Genomic DNA, 20,339 nt, shown 5'->3' with positions numbered 1-20,339 from the left:
TAGTTGTATAAAAAGCAAAAGAGCTGGTACAGGTTTGAACCCCCGCAGAAAACATTCGCCCAAATGCAACATGACCACAACCACAACGCAGATTTTCGAACGCAGCTTTCCAAATCATGCATTGTTGAAAACGTGCAAAACATGATTTTGAGACATTGGTCCAAATGCACGTGCGTGATTGTGACATAAATACCGACGTTGGACAGAGCAGGCATTCAGTAAGCAAAAAAACACCAAGATTATGCCCAGACTTACACAAGCGCCACGAGACAGAGCGATCGGTATGGCCAATATGGGGGCTACTCAACGTCAGATAGCCAGAACCTTCAACTGCTCCCAGACCACCATCAGCAAGTTTATAATCCGCTACCAACAGACAGGACAGACTCAAGACCGGCGAAGATCGGGAAGACCGAGCGTGTGACAACACCGGCCGAAGACCGCTACATCCGGCACATTCACCTCCGAAACAGATGTGTGACGGCAACGTCAACGGCGGCAACAGCACTAGGGCATGCCATCAGCAGACGAACAGTCCTTCGACGACTTCATACGGCTGGTATACGAGCCTACCGACCCTTCCGTGGAATGGCCTTGACCCGTCTAAACCGTCAACGCAGACTGCAATGGGCACGAACTGTACGTCGGTGGCAGCGACGTGACTGGGCGAGAGTGCTTTTTACAGATGAAAACCGGTTCTTTCTGTTCAGGAACGATGGCAGAGTTCGAGATTTTCGACGAAGGGGAGAGCGACTGGCGCCAAACTGCAATAGAGAAGTTCACCCGTTTGGAGGTGGAGGCGTCATGGTATGGGGTGGCATTTGTGGCCAGATTACAACACGGCTGGTTATCATCCGAGGAAACCTGAATGCTCAGCGATACAGGGATGAAGTGTTGAGACCTGTTGTGGTGCCCTTTATTCAACATCAGCCAAGAGGATTAATTTTGCAACAAGACAACGCAAGGCCTCACACCGCCCGAATCGTTCAAGACTACCCGAACCACGTTAACGTCAACGTATTGCCCTGGCCACCTTGTTCTCCGGACATGAACCCCATTGAGCATCTCTGGGATCATCTTGGTCGTCAGCTGAGACAATATGTACCGCCTCCAGTGAACCGACAGGAACTTGAACAGACTCTATTGAACTTATGGAACAGGATTCCTGTTGACGTTATCCGCCGACTGACGACGTCAATGAGGAGGGTATTATAAGAGGTTAACCCTAGAGGTCGACACGCATTGTCTCGTAGTACCACTGTTACGCCTTAAAGGTCAGCTTTATGTATACAATCACAACTCGTTGCCAAACTGTACGGGTATTAAGGGTGACACTGTCGACCTTAAGAGGTATTAAGATGCAAAATTACTTCGCCCTCACCATTCGATATCCCTTGATCCCAGAGTACATGTCTCACTGTCCCATAGAAGCCACCTACCCCTCCATCCTAGAGTACACTTCTCACTGTCTCACAGAAGCCACCTACCCCTTCATCCTAGAGTAAAATCATGTCTCACTGTCCCACAGAAGCCACCTACCCCTTCATCCTAGAGTCCCATGTACTGTCTGTGGGACAGTGAGACATGTACTCTATGATGAAGGGGTAGGTGGCTTCTGTGAGACAGTTAGACGTGTACTCTAGGATGAAGGGGTAGATGGCTTCTGTGAGACAGTGAGACGTGTACTCTAGGATGAAGGGGTAGGTGGCTTCTGTGAGACAGTGAGACATGTACTCTAGGATGAAGGGGTAGGTGGCTTCTGTGGAACAGTGAGACGTGTACTCTAGGATGAAGGGGTAGATGGCTTCTGTGAGACAGTGAGACATGTACTCTAGGATGAAGGGGTAGGTGGCTTCTGTGAGACAGTGAGACATGTACTCTAGGATGTAGGGGTAGGTGGCTTCTGTGAGACAGTGAGACATGTACTCTAGGATGAAGGGGTAGGTGGCTTCTGTGAGACAGTGAGACGTGTACTCTAGGATGAAGGGGTAGGTGGCTTCTGTCGGACAGTGAGACTTGTACTCTAGGATGAAGGGGTAGGTGGCTTCTGTCGGACAGTGAGACTTGTACTCTAGGATCAAGTGGCAGGTGGCTTCTGTAAGACAGTGAGACTTGTACTCTAGGATCAAGTGGCAGGTGGCTTCTGTGGGACAGTGAGACATGTACTCTAGGATGTAGGGGTAGGTGGCTTCTGTGAGACAGTGAGACATGTACTCTAGGATGTAGGGGTAGGTGGCTTCTGTGAGACAGTGAGACATGTACTCTAGGATGAAGGGGTAGGTGGCTTCTGTGAGACAGTGAGACGTGTACTCTAGGATGAAGGGGTAGGTGGCTTCTGTCGGACAGTGAGACTTGTACTCTAGGATGAAGGGGTAGGTGGCTTCTGTCGGACAGTGAGACTTGTACTCTAGGATCAAGTGGCAGGTGGCTTCTGTAAGACAGTGAGACTTGTACTCTAGGATCAAGTGGCAGGTGGCTTCTGTGGGACAGTGAGACATGTACTCTAGGATGTAGGGGTAGGTGGCTTCTGTCGGACAGTGAGACATGTACTCTAGGATGAAGGGGTAGGTGGCTTCTGTGGGACAGTGAGACGTGTACTCTAGGATGGAGGGGTAGGTGGCTTCTGTGGGACAGTGAGACATGTACTCTAGGATGAAGGGTAGGTGGCTTCTGTGGGACAGTGAGACATGTACTCTAGGATGGAGGGGTAGGTGGCTTCTGTGGGACAGTGAGACGTGTACTCTAGGATCAAGTGGTAGGTGGCTTCTGTGGGACAGTGAGACATGTACTCTAGGATGGAAGGGTAGGTGGCTTCTGTGGGACAGTGAGACATGTACTCTAGGATGAAGGGGTAGGTGGCTTCTGTCGGACAGTGAGACTTGTACTCTAGGATCAAGTGGCAGGTGGCTTCTGTAAGACAGTGAGACTTGTACTCTAGGATCAAGTGGCAGGTGGCTTCTGTGGGACAGTGAGACATGTACTCTAGGATGTAGGGGTAGGTGGCTTCTGTGGGACAGTGAGACATGTACTCTAGGATGAAGGGGTAGGTGGCTTCTGTCGGACAGTGAGACATGTACTCTAGGATCAAGTGGCAGGTGGCTTCTGTGGGACAGTGAGACATGTACTCTAGGATGCAGGGGTAGGTGACTGAAAGTTTTAGGTCGTCCCTGTGGCACAGAGTATTAGTTAGAGAACCTCCTGCTGTAAAGATTGAAAATATATCTCCAAATTAATGTCCCATCTACAAAATGAACATAGAAAGTAATGAGTCATTGCATTAATAATAGCGAGTCGGTGTAAACACGCGATAATTGACGTGTTTGATATTTTGATGTTTGTGGAGCAAAATACGAAAATAGGCATGGACGTTCATTCCAATGGGATAGTGACATTACAGTTGTTTCGCCTATCATGTTGGCCAACGCATATGCCCTTACGTATTTATTTCAAATAGAAATGGGTTTTCAATCTCATGAGAATATTTGCGTACCAATCACATATGTCATTAGACCGTTTAGTTATTGACAGTAATTACACTGTAATTGATACAGCAGCAATGAAATAAATAGATCATTCAAAGTTACGACAACTCAGTGAGTTGAGAGAATTAACTCAGCATGAACTCAAGTTTTCATTTCAGTCAGCTCTAGAGGCAGACTTGGAGTCCTGGGGACCCATTCTGACCTGGACACAGGCACTGTGTATCTATTCAGTCATGGGGTAGGGTAGCCGAGTAGTTAAAGCGTTAACTTGTCTCGCCTAAGGCCGGGTTCGATTCCCCACATGTGTTCAATATGAACCCTATCTGGTGTCCCCAGTCGTGATATTGCTAGAATACTGCTTAAAATGGCATACAGCCTCTCTCTCATTTTGGCATATTGTTTGCAGAGCAACGGCCGCCACGGAGGCAGGACGGTACCGCCTGATAGAAGAGATGTACACCAAGTCACATGACTTTAACGCCAGCCAACTGATGGCCTACAACGCCTCCAACATCACCCTCGACGACCTGTATGAGAGGGCGGCACACAGAAGGGAGGACCTGATTGTCGCGTGGGTACACTCTTGCTGAATGAATTCTTCGAGCCACAGAATACTAACGCTGAGAATACATGCAGCCACAGAATACATACACTGAGAATACATGCAGCCACAGACAGAATACATACACTGAGAATACATGCAGCCACATAATAATACACTGAGAATACATGGAGCCACAGAATACATACACTGAGAATACATGGAGCCACAGAATACATACACTGAGAATACATGGAGCCACAGAATACATACACTGAGAATACATGGAGCCACAGAATACACACACTGAGAATACATGGAGCCACTGAATACACACACTGAGAATACATGGAGCCACAGAATACATACACTGAGAATACATGCAGCCACAGAATACATACACTGAGAATACATGGAGCCACAGAATACATACACTGAGAATACATGCAGCCACAGAATACATACACTGAGAATACATGGAGCCACAGAATACATACACTGAGAATACATGGAGCCACAGAATACATACACTGAAAATACATGGAGCCACAGAATACATACACTGAGAATACATGGAGCCACAGAATACATACACTGAAAATACATGCAGCCACAGAATACATACACTGAGAATACATGGAGCCACAGAATACATACACTGAGAATACATGGAGCTACAGAATACATACACTGAGAATACATGGAGCCACAGAATACATACACTGAGAATACATGGAGCCACAGAATACATACACTGAGAATACATGCAGCCACAGAATACATACACTGAGAATACATGGAGCCACAGAATACATACACTGAGAATACATGGAGCCACAGAATACATACACTGAGAATACATGCAGCCACAGAATACATACACTGAGAATACATGGAGCCACAGAATACATACACTGAAAATACATGCAGCCACAGAATACATACACTGAGAATACATGGAGCCACAGAATACATACACTGAGAATACATGGAGCCACAGAATACATACACTGAGAATACATGGAGCCACAGAATACATACACTGAGAATACATGGAGTCACAGAATACATACACTGAGAATACATGCAGCCACAGAATACATACACTGAGAATACATGGAGCCACAGAATACATACACTGAGAATATATGGAGCTGCAGAATACATACACTGAGAATACATGGAGCCACAGAATACATACACTGAGAACACATGGAGCCACAGAATACATACACTGAGAATACAGAATACATACACTGAGAATACATGGAGTTACAGAATACATACACTGAGAATATATGGAGCTGCAGAATACATACACTGAGAATACATGGAGCCACAGAATACATACACTGAGAACACATGGAGCCACAGAATACATACACTGAGAATACAGAATACATACACTGAGAATACATGGAGTTACAGAATACATACACTGAGAATACATGCACAGATAATAAATTTAGTCGGAGACTACATGGCGAACGAATACATGCAGCCAGAGAATACATACACAGAGAATTCGCATACACGGAGAATATTTGCACAGAGAATACATGGAGTCGGAGAATGCATACATGGTTGTTTGTTTGTTGTTTAACGCCGCTCTCAGCAACATTCCAGCAATATGACGGCGGTCTGTAAATAATCGAGTCTAAACCAGACAATCCAGTAACTGACATCATTAATTTTGATCTACGCAATTGGAATACCATGACATGCATCAACCAAGTCAGCGAGCCAGACCCCCCACCCCGTTAGTCGCCTCTTATGACAAGCATAGTCGCCTTTTACAGCAAGAATGGGTTGCTGAAGACCTATTCTACCTGGGATCTTAATACGTACATAGTGAATATGTATACATGGAGAATATATACACACAAAATTCCAGTATGACATACATACCATCGACCCATGCGCCGCCAAGGCGCTGTGACGTCATGATCTCCGTTTCCCGTATCACTAACCAAGCACAGAATTTCTGTGATGATAAACTTGAACTCAACGTATCAAAATGGCTCTTGTTAACGAGGATCAGGAAATGACCAAAGTTCAAACCAGCGGAAGGGGCGGTCGGGTAGCCTAGTGGTTAAAGCGTTCGCTCGTCACGCCGAAGACCCGGGTTCGATTCCCGACATGGGTACAATGTGTGAAGCCCATTTCTGGTGTCCCCCGCCGTGATATTGCTGGAATGCTGCTAAAAGCGGCGTAAAACCATACTCACTAACTCAAACCAGCGGCCTCGTTCGAGCCCACGATACATTTACTACGAATCAGAATTAACTTCTGGCTCGAAAAGATGTTTTCTTGGGTCAAGGGCGAGGGTAGTAATCATTCAACCAGGCGTCTCTAGATGTATTTGTTATGGTACATACTATATTACAACACGAGTTGTGTACTTCCTCTATACTGACTCATGTTATTAATATCGTGTAATTTGATTGGTTGACATTTTGTAGCGTCGTGTCATTCGAAATGAACTCAAAAAGAAGCTTTGGTGCCGCATGGGTTTATCATAATGGAATAGATATATAAAACCCTGGACTATCGGGGATGAGAGAACATATGTGTATATAGGTACACCAGACCGGTACACAACCCAATACATAGACACATATCATATACATGCCATAGAACAGCGGGCACGGGTGGCCCAGTTGCCAGGAGCCCCGAATTCACTGTGCAGAGTTACATCCCTTGGGCACACCAGAAACCTTTGATTGTGGGTTCGAATCACGGTTCGCCCCGATTATGTTTCTAGGTTTGTCAGCACCATACCCGTGCTCGTGGGTTTCACCAAAGTGGTAAACGTCTGACTTCGGACATTCCTCCAAGGCCCTGATATAACTGGAATATTATGAAAAGAGGCGTTAAAAAAGCAACACACTCACCATAGACCACATACGCAACTAAGACTTTCAGACCTGCCAAGATATGAAACGATGTCCAGCTCGTATCTATAAGAATCGAATATGATGGGACGAATCCCAGTCGTTTATCACACATAGGATGATTGCAATAAAGGATTAAAATTAATGTACTGGTTGATCAATTGGTCCATTTGCTTCATAATTACTGAGTGGGCAGATTATATTGCCGGGGAATCAGAGATTTCATCCAGAGGTCAATAACCCTAATTCCTACAGAGTTGATAACATCCCTGCTGTGTGATTAGAGGGTCCGAGGTTGATCCTAGCCTACCACAGCTGCATCTCAGAGATGCTGATGCCATGGCCGTTATGACAGATATTGGTAAACGGTTGTGTATCAGGGCTCAAGTGTATGACTTAGAGGAGCTAACGGCTTGTAGCTAGACTATCGCCGAATCATTTACGATATATATATGTATGTGGCCTCATTATGTTATGTCGTAAACACTGTCTGGGTACTACCATGGGGTCAGCGCTGCTTCAGTAGCCAAGGTGATTTGTCAGAACACGATATGGGCGTCAGACTAACAATGACGTTATTTATCATTACAAACATGTAATAGCGGATCCTGCCATCATGACGTGCTGTAATGTCGATGTTACTGTCATGGCGGAACATCAGCAAGGGACTATCAGCACGGTCCCCCACAAAGCAGAGGGGCAGATGATGGCTGGGTTTCTTCGATAGAAATAAGCGGTGTTCACTTGTGCTCGTGCAGCCTAGTAAGTGTTTCAGCAATAATGTAAATGCTTACCATTATGGCAGTGAATGCTGAATGATGATACCTATGGAAGACTAGCTGTATTTCGGCCTCGCAATATGATAACGTGCTATCGGTAGGACATGTTACCTTTTGAGCGAACACCTGGTGTCATCAATGATTCACAGTGGTCCATGCATATATTTTTCACAGCTACTTTGACCTTATATGTTTCTGTGGATAATGCAGACTGGTTATGAGGGGGCACGGGTTGCCGAGATTCGCTGTGCAGAGTTGCGTCCCTTGGGCACGCCAGAAGCCTATGATTGTGGGTTCGAATCCCGTTTCGCCCCGATTATGTTTCTAGGTTTGTCAGCAACATACCCGTGCTCGTGGGTTTCACCGAAGTGGTAAACGTCTGAGACCTGCATCATTCCGGGCCTTCCTCCCACATTAAGCTGACACACCGTGATATAACTGGAATACTGTTAAAAGCGGCGTTGAACCCAACTTAGTCAGACTGGTTATTATCTTTCATTGACAATTAATATTTATACATTCATATGTGCCGGGGCCGTTGACAGAATGCCACACACTGGCTGTCAGCAGTGCAACTCGAGGCAACACCAGTGTGGAACAACCTTGTGGTACATCTGAGTGATAATGTTTATGCTGGTGTACGTGTGACATTCTACTTCCTTGTGTGTTTCCAGCTGTGAGTGGCAGGACAAGAGTTGCTCTGCAGAAAACTTCACGCAGGTATTCACTGACCACGGCGTGTGCTACTCCTTCAACGCTGCAGACGACGACCCCTTGATGGTCACTTCAGCAGGTATGTCTGGTGGTCACTTCAGCAGGCAAGTCTGGCAGTCACTGTAGCCGTTCTACGATATGCTGGTTGAACGGTAGAGCTGAGGTAAATGTGTCAACCAGTTGCAAACTGCATGGAAAATACAGAGACTAACATAACATAATTACTGACTAGCCATGTCTAAAGGGTTTACCATGGAATTAATTGATTAATCATCGAGATGATCCCCTCCAACTGCTGAACTACATATAAACATGCTTACTGAAGATCGTGTTTATGTTTGCACACGAACTGTATACATACATCATATGTACATGACCCTCCCTGAGATGGATTCTTAAAGAGAAGGGGTAGTCTAGTGGTAACAGTGGTCGCTCGTCACGCCGAAGGCCCGGGTTCTCCCTCATATAGGTACAATGTGTGAAGCCCACCTCTGGTGTCACCGTCATGATGTTGCTGAAAAATTGCCAAAACTGGCGTAAAACCCAACATACTCATTCACTTTTAAAGGAAAGATTTCCAGGGGTACCCGATTCATGACCTAAAGAATAAAGTTTACGTACCAGTGGTGAATGTTGAACTGAGAGTGTTCTACCCACAGGCTCCGACTATGGCCTGAAACTGACGTTGAACGTGGAGCAGTATGAATACATGCCGGGACCGCATGACGCAGCTGGTGTTAAGTTGCTACTACACGACAGAAAAGAGTTCCCTAAAGTGCACGAGCTTGGCCTTGCTATTCCCACTGGCTCCCACGCCTTCATCGGAATCCAGTTGGTCTCGGTATGTATGTGGATGTTTCACGTTTCACATTCAACTTGGACATATGCTACTCAAAAGAAGTTATGCCACGACAGATTCACTATAGTACTATGAAAGTACTATGAAAGAATCGTGATTTCTTTAACTTCTTTTGTATAGTATAGTTCCCATTCGTGCGTAACTGTATATATATTGTATGTGCTGATGAACACGCATATAAAGAAGATACTTTTTGACATCGTATATATTCATTTTGTTTCGGTTTATGACGAATTGTCTAAGCAATTATGGACATTATTTATGAAAAGGTAACAGTGCTTCATATAAAAATCAATCAAAATATTTTTATTCTGAAATTAAATAATGTACTTTCAATATATAGTCATAACGCTAACGCAACGCCTCGGCTTGCTGAAAATCAACGTCAACGCGCAGTGGGTATGCTGTAAACAGGAATGCGCAAAACGCAGTTGCCAGACATTTCAATGTTCCGTTAAAAACACAGTATCATCTCATTGGAGACGTTATCTGCAGGGCAACACTCACGACTTGCCATGAGCAGGTCGTCCACGTGTGACGTCACGTCAAGACAACCAAATTCGGTTGGTACGTCTACAAAATGGATACCCAACTGCCACATTACAAGCTCTGACGATTTTGGGGTTAAGGCCAACAAGGGACAGAATACTTCATATTCTGGGGGCTGGGGTTTTGTATCGAGAATAGATATTTTTTCAGCTATAGCTACAAAACCAAATATTTTTGTTATTTAAAAGTATGAGCCTGAATTTGTTTGGTCGGTCTCTAAGTGACAGAACTGTACGCAGAGCTGTTGAGGAGCACATCTGGCCATGACGTCCACCGATACGCCCAATTGTGCTTCCATGTTACCTTCAGCTTGGTGCAGACAACATCTGAGGTTTAGACGACAAGACTGGGACAGTGTACTCTTGATGAATGAGTTCAGCTCATCTGAATAGCTCTGATGGTCGTGCAAGAGTCTACAAGCGTCCAGAAGAACGTTTCAGTGATGCTGGCGTTAATCAACGTCGTGGGTTTTTGGGTGGAAGTGTAATGGTATTCGGTGGCACCACAAACTCATGGGAGAACACAACTCATCATTGTTTATGGCGTACGCTACCGTTGGAGATCATGTTCTACCCTCAGTGCAAATACAGGGACGTAACGTCACGTTGCAGCAGGATAATGCCCGCACATGCTGTAACAGACTTTGTGAGGCAGCATAGCATTGCTGTACTGCCATGTCAGGCTGTTTCTCCAGACTTCTCTCCCATAGAACATGTCTGGGATAAGATGGATCGAACCCTACGACAGGAGCAGAACCACCCGGTAACGCCATCTCAGATGGCCAAATCACAAGACTGTTTTCAGTCATCTGGTGTCTTCAATATCACCCGATATTGATATTGTTAATTGAGTTAATTGACCTTATCCTTGTACCAGGTATGGGTTTTGTCTACGAATTTGCTATGATGAAACATTGATCAGACGAATGACCAAATATCATGTTGTTATGTTTAATACCGTCCATTTTCGCTACTTTATATGAAGCACTGCTACTTTTTTTCCATTAGTATTTGAATAAAATGTGCAGATGTGATATATACGGTGGGGTGGCCTAGTGGTTAGAGCGATCCCTCGTCACGCCGAATCCCGGGTTCTATTCCCAATACGGTACAATGACTGAATCTCATTCTTGTCAGACTTCTAGCATAGTGGTAGAGCGGTAGTGGTAGAGCGTCGCCCAGGAGAGGGTTTTGAATCCCGGTCGCGTCATACTAAAAGACGTTAAAAGATGGTATTTGCTGTTACCCTACCTGGCGCTCGGCATTATTGAGCTAAAACAAGGATTAATCGGCTCTGAGTCAGTATACTGTGTCTGAGTGGGGCATTCATGTTAAACTTCGGCAAGTATCTCAGTGGGCTAGCACTATAAATCGGCATCAGTCCGGAATAGTGCAAGCAGCCATAAACACTCCTGTGCACGTCGCTCTTCAAAAGTCTTGGACGCGACGTTAAACCCCATTTCACCTCATCTCACCTTATTGTCTTACACACTTGGTGATTCGGGGTGGCGTTGTACAAAGCGATCTTAGCGCTGAGGTGATCGTAACTCCCATACCTTAACATAGACTTACGACAGTCGTAGCGCCAGGGTTGTTTTGTACAAAGGCACCCTGACCATGCGTGACGGGTGTGTACATGTGTGATCCCTCCGCAGATAAAGAACCTCCCGAAGCCCCACGGCGACTGTGGCGTTGCCGAGTCGGAATACTACAACATGTACTCCACTGACGCCTGTCAGCTGACCTGCATGACAAAGATCCTGGATGAGGAGTGTGGATGTCGTCATCACTACATGCCGAACGTCGATGGTGAGCTGAGAAAGTATAAGAAATCGTTGAATGTGAGACATAGATGGTGAGTTGGGAAATAGGAGAAATCGTTGATTGTTAAGCAGGTGGTGAGTTCAGAAAATATACGTAATCGTTAAACGTGAAACATAGATGGCGAGTTGAGAAATAGGAGAAATCGGTGATTGTTAGGTAAATGGTGAGTTGAGAAAATTTACGAAATCGTTGAATGTGAAACATAGATGGCGAGTTGAGAAAAAGGAGAAATCGTTGATTGTTAAGCAGATGGTGAGTTGAGAAAATATACGAAATCGTTGAATGTGAAACATAGACAGAGAGTTGATCAGATATTTGATATTACATCTCATCTTCCCGAGGCAAGGGCGTTAACTGACTGTGAAAGTCCAGTTTCAACTCTTGCCAAACAAGACCGGAATTTCTGGATTCGAAGGTAGCGCCACCAGTGGCTATAACGAGTTATGTCCCTTCTATGCCTCTCCTACTGACCAATCAGATTCCACCTCTGATATATCTCTTGCATTTGTTTCAAACAAAATGGCGGGGCCCAGTCAGGACGATCTGATCGATCATCAAGATCTATATTGTCATAGTATTACTTCGCAAAGTGGATCAAATCACGTGAGCACCTTGCATAAAAACATGAAAAAAAATGGAAAATATCTGTTGTCGCCGAGTTAGCGGTACACATGCTTTGCAAATCCTGCAATCGACAGAAATTTGCACAACAGTTTATAAACCGGATGTCGATTTGTTTCTGTAACTTTGATTGGACTATGCATAGACTCGTTAGTCCAGCAGGTAGAAACTGGACTTTAATAGTCAGTTAACTCCCTTGCCTCGGGAAGATGATTACATCTTTGTTTGTCAAACTTTATCAACGTTTAAACTTGAATATGACGCCATTATATATATCAAATATAAATGTCGAGTTATGCAAATACATTACAGATATGTGGTCAGCCCTTTAGGCTAAACCCATAAGTGGTAAGTTCAGCTGATGGTGAATGTGACTGTGGCGATTGATGAACATGATAGTCATGTAGTCCCCATGGATGGTGTGGTATGAATGTGAGATATATAGCATCATCTGTTAAATTATTCCTGGCAATGAGCAGAGATGTTGGGCGTGCACTTGAGCTGTGAATATATACGGTACACATTGAAACAAAAAGTTCATCATCACATCAGAGAAGAAGAGAACATGATTACGTTAGACTGGAACGAAACAATAGATTTGGATAGATGTTTCTAGCATCTTCTGAAGTCATAACTTATGGTAATTTATGCTTTGGTTTGCATTAGGTCATCTTCCCGAGGCAAGGGTTAAACTGACTGCATAAGTCCAGTTTCAACCGGACTTTTACAGTCAGTAAATTCCCTTGCCTCGGGAAGATGGCATTAGGTCGGTAGCGGATGATTGATGTAATGTATGACTGATACGACGTGCATACCTTCGGTTAAATATCAACTTGTTGGGTGTTTGACTGATACAGTGTGTCTTATTTCTGTTACAGACACACCACCGATCTGCACCCTGGAACAATTTTACTCCTGCTATGATAAGATTATTGGTAAGTAGAAAGAATGGGTTGGAACCACATTGTCGTTGTGTTGATGCATCAAAATACGAAACGGATACAATAAACGCCACTGAACGTTCAATGATCGATATTTACTTTTTATGTCCCTTTGTTGTGTTTTCTCTAGTTATCCACAGCTACGTCAATTTACGTCAAGAAACAGTAGTTTCAGAACCTGCGTTTGTGCATTTGTAACTTTCGCTTCAATTTTCATTCACGTTGTTTTCTTATAGTGAATTCTTAGGTTATCAGATCAATCTTTGCCAATCAAGTTTCTGTTGGTCCAAACTGGGTCTGAAAACACGGAAAGGATAAATGGGGTCTGACCTTGATTATATAGACCCTTTTAAGTTTTCTCTGTCAGTCTCGTCATGACACGTGTTGGCGCTTCTTACGTTGCGCACTGTTACTGTTGCAGGCGATGTGAAGGTGAAGGTCAGACGAGAATGTGGCTGTCCCATCCCCTGCTTCTTCCTCATCTTCGACCCAACCATCTCCTTCGCCACCACGTCAGTGTACGCCACCGACAAACTCCTATCGTCCGGTGTTGAGAACCTTCAGAGGCGGTTCATGGAAGCAAGGGAGACAACTAGTCGAATGGACCTCTCCCAGTTCGACAAATTCAATTCAATGGAAAGTGACGTACAGGAACGATTGAACATCTTGAAGAAGGTGATGTTTGAAGAAGTAGAGACAAACATTATAGAACAGGAACAGATCCTCTCCTCCATCTTGAACGACACGCTGGCGTCTTGGGATGCGAAGATGTATCTGTACAGCTGGCAGGAATACATCGTCCAAAAGAACTTCATGAGAGTAAGGCAAGCAATGGAAGAAAGGACATTCAACTATCTCGCCATGGGGTTTCAAGAATTCGCCTACCAGATTGAATCCAAAATCAAGCAGCTTGCCAACTCGTCTATATCATCCCCGGAAGTAAGACAGGCCCTTCATATTCTGACTCTGAATGAACTAGGGGGGCGTATAGATCTAGCAGACAGAGCTTATGATAACTACACCCAATTGTACGACGCGTACTTTAACGCTAGTCCAGTGTTCAGGTACCGGTACCGTAATGAGAGCAGGGACGACAACATCTACATCGGCCCCCACGTCCTCCTTCGTCAGTCACTCCTCTACTCCCCCTACGCAGTCAAATACAGCGGAAGAGTGGGCAAGGATATTCTCAAATTCAAAGACGCCCTGCTAAGATATGTCGATCTGGCTGATACAGCTTATTACACCAACACGCTTAATATGACCGAACTTCACCTTACGAATATTAACTTTATGTATCGTGGAAGAACTTATTACTTCAGTAAAGCAACGTTCTACTTCGAATCTATAGATTACCCTCTCCGGACTCTGAGAGGGCGCATTGAGACATTTGAAGCATATCATCGATCATTTACGACACATGTGAAAGAAATGATAGACAACGTTGCAAGTTTGAAGTTTTCGTTAAATTCGTTAAAATCATCAATTATTAATAACTTGGATGGCGGATTAGGCCTCGCAAATAATTATTTTACATATGGAAACATCACAAAGTTGGAAGTGGCCCGTGTTTTGACTGCTCCTATTATATACGAGGGAATCAGCAGCATGAAAATATTTTTTCAAGAAGTAAGGTCACGTGGTCAGAATGTGTACGATGGTTGGTTAGATTTGATCCAATCAACAACAGATATCTGGAGTTCAATCCTAAATGACGAAGATATGACAAAATATTATGAATATAAACAAATGACGCGTTTCTTGCAAAATATATCTGATGTAGCTGAAGAAATTGAGGCAACCTACATGGAATACAGGAGTGCCTTTGACTTCCGGTTCCTAGTCGGCACCGCTGACAGCACCTTCTTGAAGAGTCTGGAAGATCTCATGGAGCTTATGACGGCATATCTTCATTCCAGCAAGGTCGACTCCAAGTTCATACAGTAAGTTCATAATGCTAGGATGCCATATTGGCTAAACCGAAGGTTCAAATGAACTGACGGCCTCCGTGGCTTAGTGGATAGAGCGGAAGGTTGGTGTGTCGATCCTCTGGCCGTGTCATACCAAAAGGCGTTTAAAGATGTTACTTGTTGTTACCCTGCCTAGCGCTCGTCATTAAGGGAATAAAACCAGGACTGGTCGGTTTTGAGTCGGTATCCTGTCTGAGCGGAGTATCCATGATAAACTGCAGCATGGTATCTGAGTTGGCTAGTTCTGTAAAACCGTTCAAGTACAGGTAGACACACACGCACACGCACGCACACACATGCATGTGCTTCGTTATATAACTGCAATAGTCTTGAGAGCGACGTTATACCCCATTTCACCTTGCCTCAATTGAGGTGAGGTGAGGTCAGGTCAAATGGGGTTTAACGTCGCGTCCAAGATTATTGCACTTATATAGCGACGTGCATGTACGTGTGTTTGTGTGTGTGGCTGCTTGTACTAGTCCGGACTGATGCCGATTTATAGTGCTAGCTCACTGAGATACCATGCCGCAGTTTAACATGAATACCCCACTCAGACACAGTATACTGACACCGAGCCGACCAGTCCTTGTTTTAGCCCTTTAATGCCGAGCGCCAGACAGGGTAACAACAAGTACCATCTTTTAACGTCTTTTGGTATGACGCGGCTGGGGATCGAACCTTCAAAATAGGAAGTTGTGTTGGTTTTCAAACTGCAGATTCTCGGTGGTGGTTGGTGCAGGGATGCTGACACAGACAAGTGTGTTGATGCAAGGTCCATCCGGCGGGGATCTATATCTCTCCATGTTACAGTATTTATTTATTATCACGTTACAGTAGTAGCAAGTATTACATGTTGCAGGTTATCAACCGTCACACGCGACAGTATGATCAAATATCACATGTTAAGAATTATCATGTATAACATGTTACAGTATCATCTAGTGTCAATGCTACAGTATTATCCAGTATCACAAGTTACACTTTTATCAACTTTCATATGTTACAGTATTATCAAGTGTCACAATATGATCAAACATCCCATGTTACAGTATTATCCAGTATCACATGTTACAGTATTATCAAGTGTCACAGTATAATCAAGTATCACATGTTACAGTATTATCAAGTGTCACAGTATAATCAAGTATCAAATGTTACAGTATTATCCAGTGTCACAGTATAATCAAGTATCACATATTACAGTATTATCCAGTATCACATGTTACAGTATTATCAAGTGTCACAGTATCATCAATGGATCTTTATATCTGTGCTGTGTAGCATTATTTGTTTGTAAATGTGACCGATTCTGTATTTTTTTCAGAGAAAACTTCCTGCAGTTGGATATATTTTACCGCGAGCGAAGTTACGAACAGATCACCCAACAGGTTGCATACGACATGTTTTCCCTGTTATGTAAGTAGGAAATATAATTTGTGTGACAAATAATTCAGTGAGTTTATAAGTGACTGAGTTTGCTTAATCGCCGGTTTCAGTGAGTGAGTTGGGTTTAACGCCGCTTTAAACAGTATTCCAGTTATATCACGGCTTGTCAGCTTAATGTGGGAGGAGAGTCCGAAGTGATGCAGGTCTCAGACGTTTACCACTTGGGTGAAACCTACGAGCAAGGGTATGGTGCTGACAAACCTAGAAACATAATCGGGGCGAACCGGGATTCGAACCCCTAATCATACATTTCTGGCGTACCCAAGGGACGCAACTCTACACAGCGAATCGCGCCGCCTTAGACGACTGGGCCACCCGTGCCCCCTAAACGCGGGTTTGAACAATGTTACAGTTATACCACATAGCATGTCACGTTGATGTTGGAGTAAAACCTGAATCAATGCAGGTCTTAGATGTTTACTGCTTTAGACAAAGACACAAGCACATGTGAGGTGCTGACAAACCTAGAAACATAATCAGTGCGCATCTTGGATTCTAACCCGTAATCACAAGTTCCTGGCACCCCTAAGGGGTGCAACTCCGGCACGGCACTTTTTGGCACTTTACCCGACTGGGGCACTAATGTTCCAACTTCATCCATAATACTTATGAAATAGGGTAGATATAAAAACTAACAATTTTACTGATCCCTTAATAACAATCACGAAAAAAACATCTACCGCACACATCTCTTTGGACTTCAAGCCAACTCGCAGTGACATACCAAAAGTACTATTGCCAGCGCCGTTAAGTCATATTATTTGACTATATCGCTAATACATTATTTACAGGGGCGGTCGGGTAGCCTAGTGGTTAAAGCGTTCGCTCGTCACGCCGAAGAACCGGGTTCGATTCCCGACATGGGTACAATGTGTGAGGCCCATTTCTGGTGTCCCCCGCCGTGATATTGCTGGAATATTGCTAAAAGCGGCGTAAAACCACACTCACTCACTCACTCATTATTTACAGACCTGTGAAGAATAGGTCTTCAGCAACCCATGCTTGCCGTAAAAGGCGACTGTGCTTGTCGTAAGAGGCGACTAACGGGATCGGGTGACTTGGTGGATGTATGTCATCGTAATCCGATTGTGTGAATCGATGCTTATGATATCAATCACTGGATTGCCTGGTCCACACTCGATTATTTTACAGACCGCCGTCATATAGCTGGAATATTGCAGAGTGTGGCGTTAAACAAGAAACAAACAAATATTATTTACAATGAAGTGTTCAATATGCTGAGATTGTTCAACGCAGCCAGAACTAACATGGGGGATCAGATGACCACAATGGCTGCTGAGTGTGGCATGACCATTGTGGGTAGAATGTCATGTTCTCAGAGTCATCCCCAATGTTCGTCAGGGCCAGAGTGCACAGTGAAGCCGTCCACGTGTATGATATTGTGCTATATTTTATTCCACAGGTGACATTGGCGGATCCATGGGTTTATTTGTTGGTGCCAGTGTATTGACTATCTTCGAACTGGTGGATCTGTTGTTCGACCAGACAGTTTTCAGACTTACCAACAGACGGATATCCTAGTTGACTGCACAAAATCTGAAGAAAACAAACAAAAAGAGCTCGGACGTTATGGCAGATGAGCTGAAGACGCATCAGATACGCTGAGAAAAGTGGTTAATTATTTCGAGGCTCAAGCCATGGAAGAAGCTCAGAGTGTAATTTCAGATGCTAGCTTCATAGTACAACGAGGTCAACGGGGAAGCCAGATAGGCAGCTTTCAGCGTTATAAAGAGGATGATCAATCACAGGAAAGTAAACGTTGCCCCAAAACTGATGGAGAAAAGAGAACTGAATCACATGGGTAACATACTGTATCACATGGGTAACATATTGTATCACATAGGTAACATATTATATCACATGGGTAACATACTGTATCACGCGGGTAACATATTGTATCACATAGGTAACATAGTATACAACATGGGTAACATACTGTATCACCATGAGTAACATCAAAATCACATAGGTAACATAGTTTATCACATGTGTAACATGGTATATCACATGGGTAACATAGTTTATCACATGGGTAACATAGTTTATCACATGGGTAACATGATATATCACACGGGTAACATATTGTATCACATGAGTAGCATAGTATATCACATGGGTAACATACTGTATCACATGGGTAACATAGTGTATCGCATGGGCAACAGTATATCACTATGGGTAAGATATTGTATCACACAGGTTACATCTTATATCCCAATGGTAACATAGTGTATCACATGGGTAAGATAGTATATCACATGGGTAAGATAGTAATCAAATGGGTAGAATAGTTATTCACATGGGTAACATACATATGAGTATCATTTGTGTCACAAGGGTATCATAGTGTATTATGACTGTATCAGGCATTTAATGTACATACACGCTCCTGTCTAGTGTGGCAGTCAGTCCATGGATGTACATACACATCCTGTCTAGTGTCACACTGTGGAAGTCAGTCCATGGATGTACATACACACTCCTGTCTAGTGTGGCAGTCAGTCCATGGATGTACATACACACTCCTGTCTAGTGTTACACTGTGATAGTCAGTCCATGGATGTACATACACACTCCAGTCTAGTGTTACACTGAGGCAGTCATTCCATGGATGTTCATACACACTCCAGTCTAGTGTTACACTGAGGCAGTCAGTCCATGGATGTACATACACACTCTTGTCTAGTGTTACACTGTGGCAGTCAGTCCATGGATGTACATACACACTCCTGTCTAATGTTACACTGAGGCAGTCAGTCCATGGATGTACATACACACTCCTGTCTAGTGTTAAACTGTGGCAGTCAGTCCATGGATGTACATACACACTCCTGTCTAGTGTGGCAGTCAGTCCATGGATGTACATACACACTCCTGTCTAGTGTTACACTGAGGCAGTCAGTCCATGGATGTACATACACACTCCTGTCTAGTGTTACACTGAGGCAGTCAGTCCATGGATGTACATACACACTCCTGTCTAGTGTTACACTGAGGCAGTCCGTCCATGGATGTACATACACACTCCTGTCTAGTGTTACACTGTGGAAAACAGTACATGGATGTACATACACACTCCTGTCTAATGTTACACTGTGGCACTCAGTCCATGGATGTACATACACACTCTGTCTAGTGTTACACTGAGGCAGTCAGTCCATGGATGTACATACACACTCCTGTCTAGTGATACAATGAGGCAGTCAGTCCATGGATGTACATACACACTCCTGTCTAGTGTTACACTGAGGCAGTCAGTCCATGGATGTACATACACACCCCTGTCTAGTGTTACACTGTGGCAAACAGTCCATGGATGTACATACACACTCCTGTCTAGTGTTACACTGTGGCAGTCAGTCCATGGATGTACATACACACTCCTGTCTAGTGTTACACTGTGGCAAACAGTCCATGGATGTACATACACACTCTGTCTAGTGTTACACTGTGGCAGTCAGTCCATGGATGTACATACACACTCCTGTCTAGTGTTACACTGAGGCAGTCAGTCCATGGATGTACATACACACTCCTGTTTAGTGTTACACCGTGGCAGTCAGTCCATGGATGTACATACACACTCCTGTCTAGAGTTACACTGTGGGAAACAGTCCATGGATGTACATACACACTCCTGTCTAGTGTTACACTGTGGCAGTCAGTCCATGGATGTACATACACACTCCTGTCTAGTGT

General features: G+C 44.2%; 1 protein-coding gene across 1 annotated transcript in view; it reads left to right on the top strand.

The window, feature by feature from the left end:
* The window catches only part of LOC139469889 (uncharacterized), a 90,172-nt gene extending 70,897 nt beyond the window's left edge, over positions 1–19,275 (top strand). Inside the window, exons 5-12 of the mRNA XM_071252214.1 lie at positions 3,889–4,053; positions 8,371–8,489; positions 9,070–9,251; positions 11,473–11,626; positions 13,141–13,197; positions 13,625–15,146; positions 16,498–16,589; positions 18,043–19,275. Coding sequence (XP_071108315.1) covers positions 3,889–4,053; positions 8,371–8,489; positions 9,070–9,251; positions 11,473–11,626; positions 13,141–13,197; positions 13,625–15,146; positions 16,498–16,589; positions 18,043–18,161 — 2,410 coding nt within the window. The 3' untranslated portion in view covers positions 18,162–19,275. The remainder of the gene's footprint in view (positions 1–3,888; positions 4,054–8,370; positions 8,490–9,069; positions 9,252–11,472; positions 11,627–13,140; positions 13,198–13,624; positions 15,147–16,497; positions 16,590–18,042) is intronic.
* The last annotated feature ends 1,064 nt before the right edge of the window (positions 19,276–20,339 follow it).

The sequence above is a fragment of the Haliotis cracherodii genome, unplaced genomic scaffold (assembly GCF_022045235.1).
Source record: "Haliotis cracherodii isolate W230 unplaced genomic scaffold, xgHalCrac1.p SCAF_1, whole genome shotgun sequence".
NCBI classification, from domain to species: Eukaryota; Metazoa; Mollusca; class Gastropoda; order Lepetellida; family Haliotidae; genus Haliotis; species Haliotis cracherodii.
Note: the sequence above shows the minus strand (reverse complement) of the source record. Positions and strands in the feature narration are given on the sequence as shown.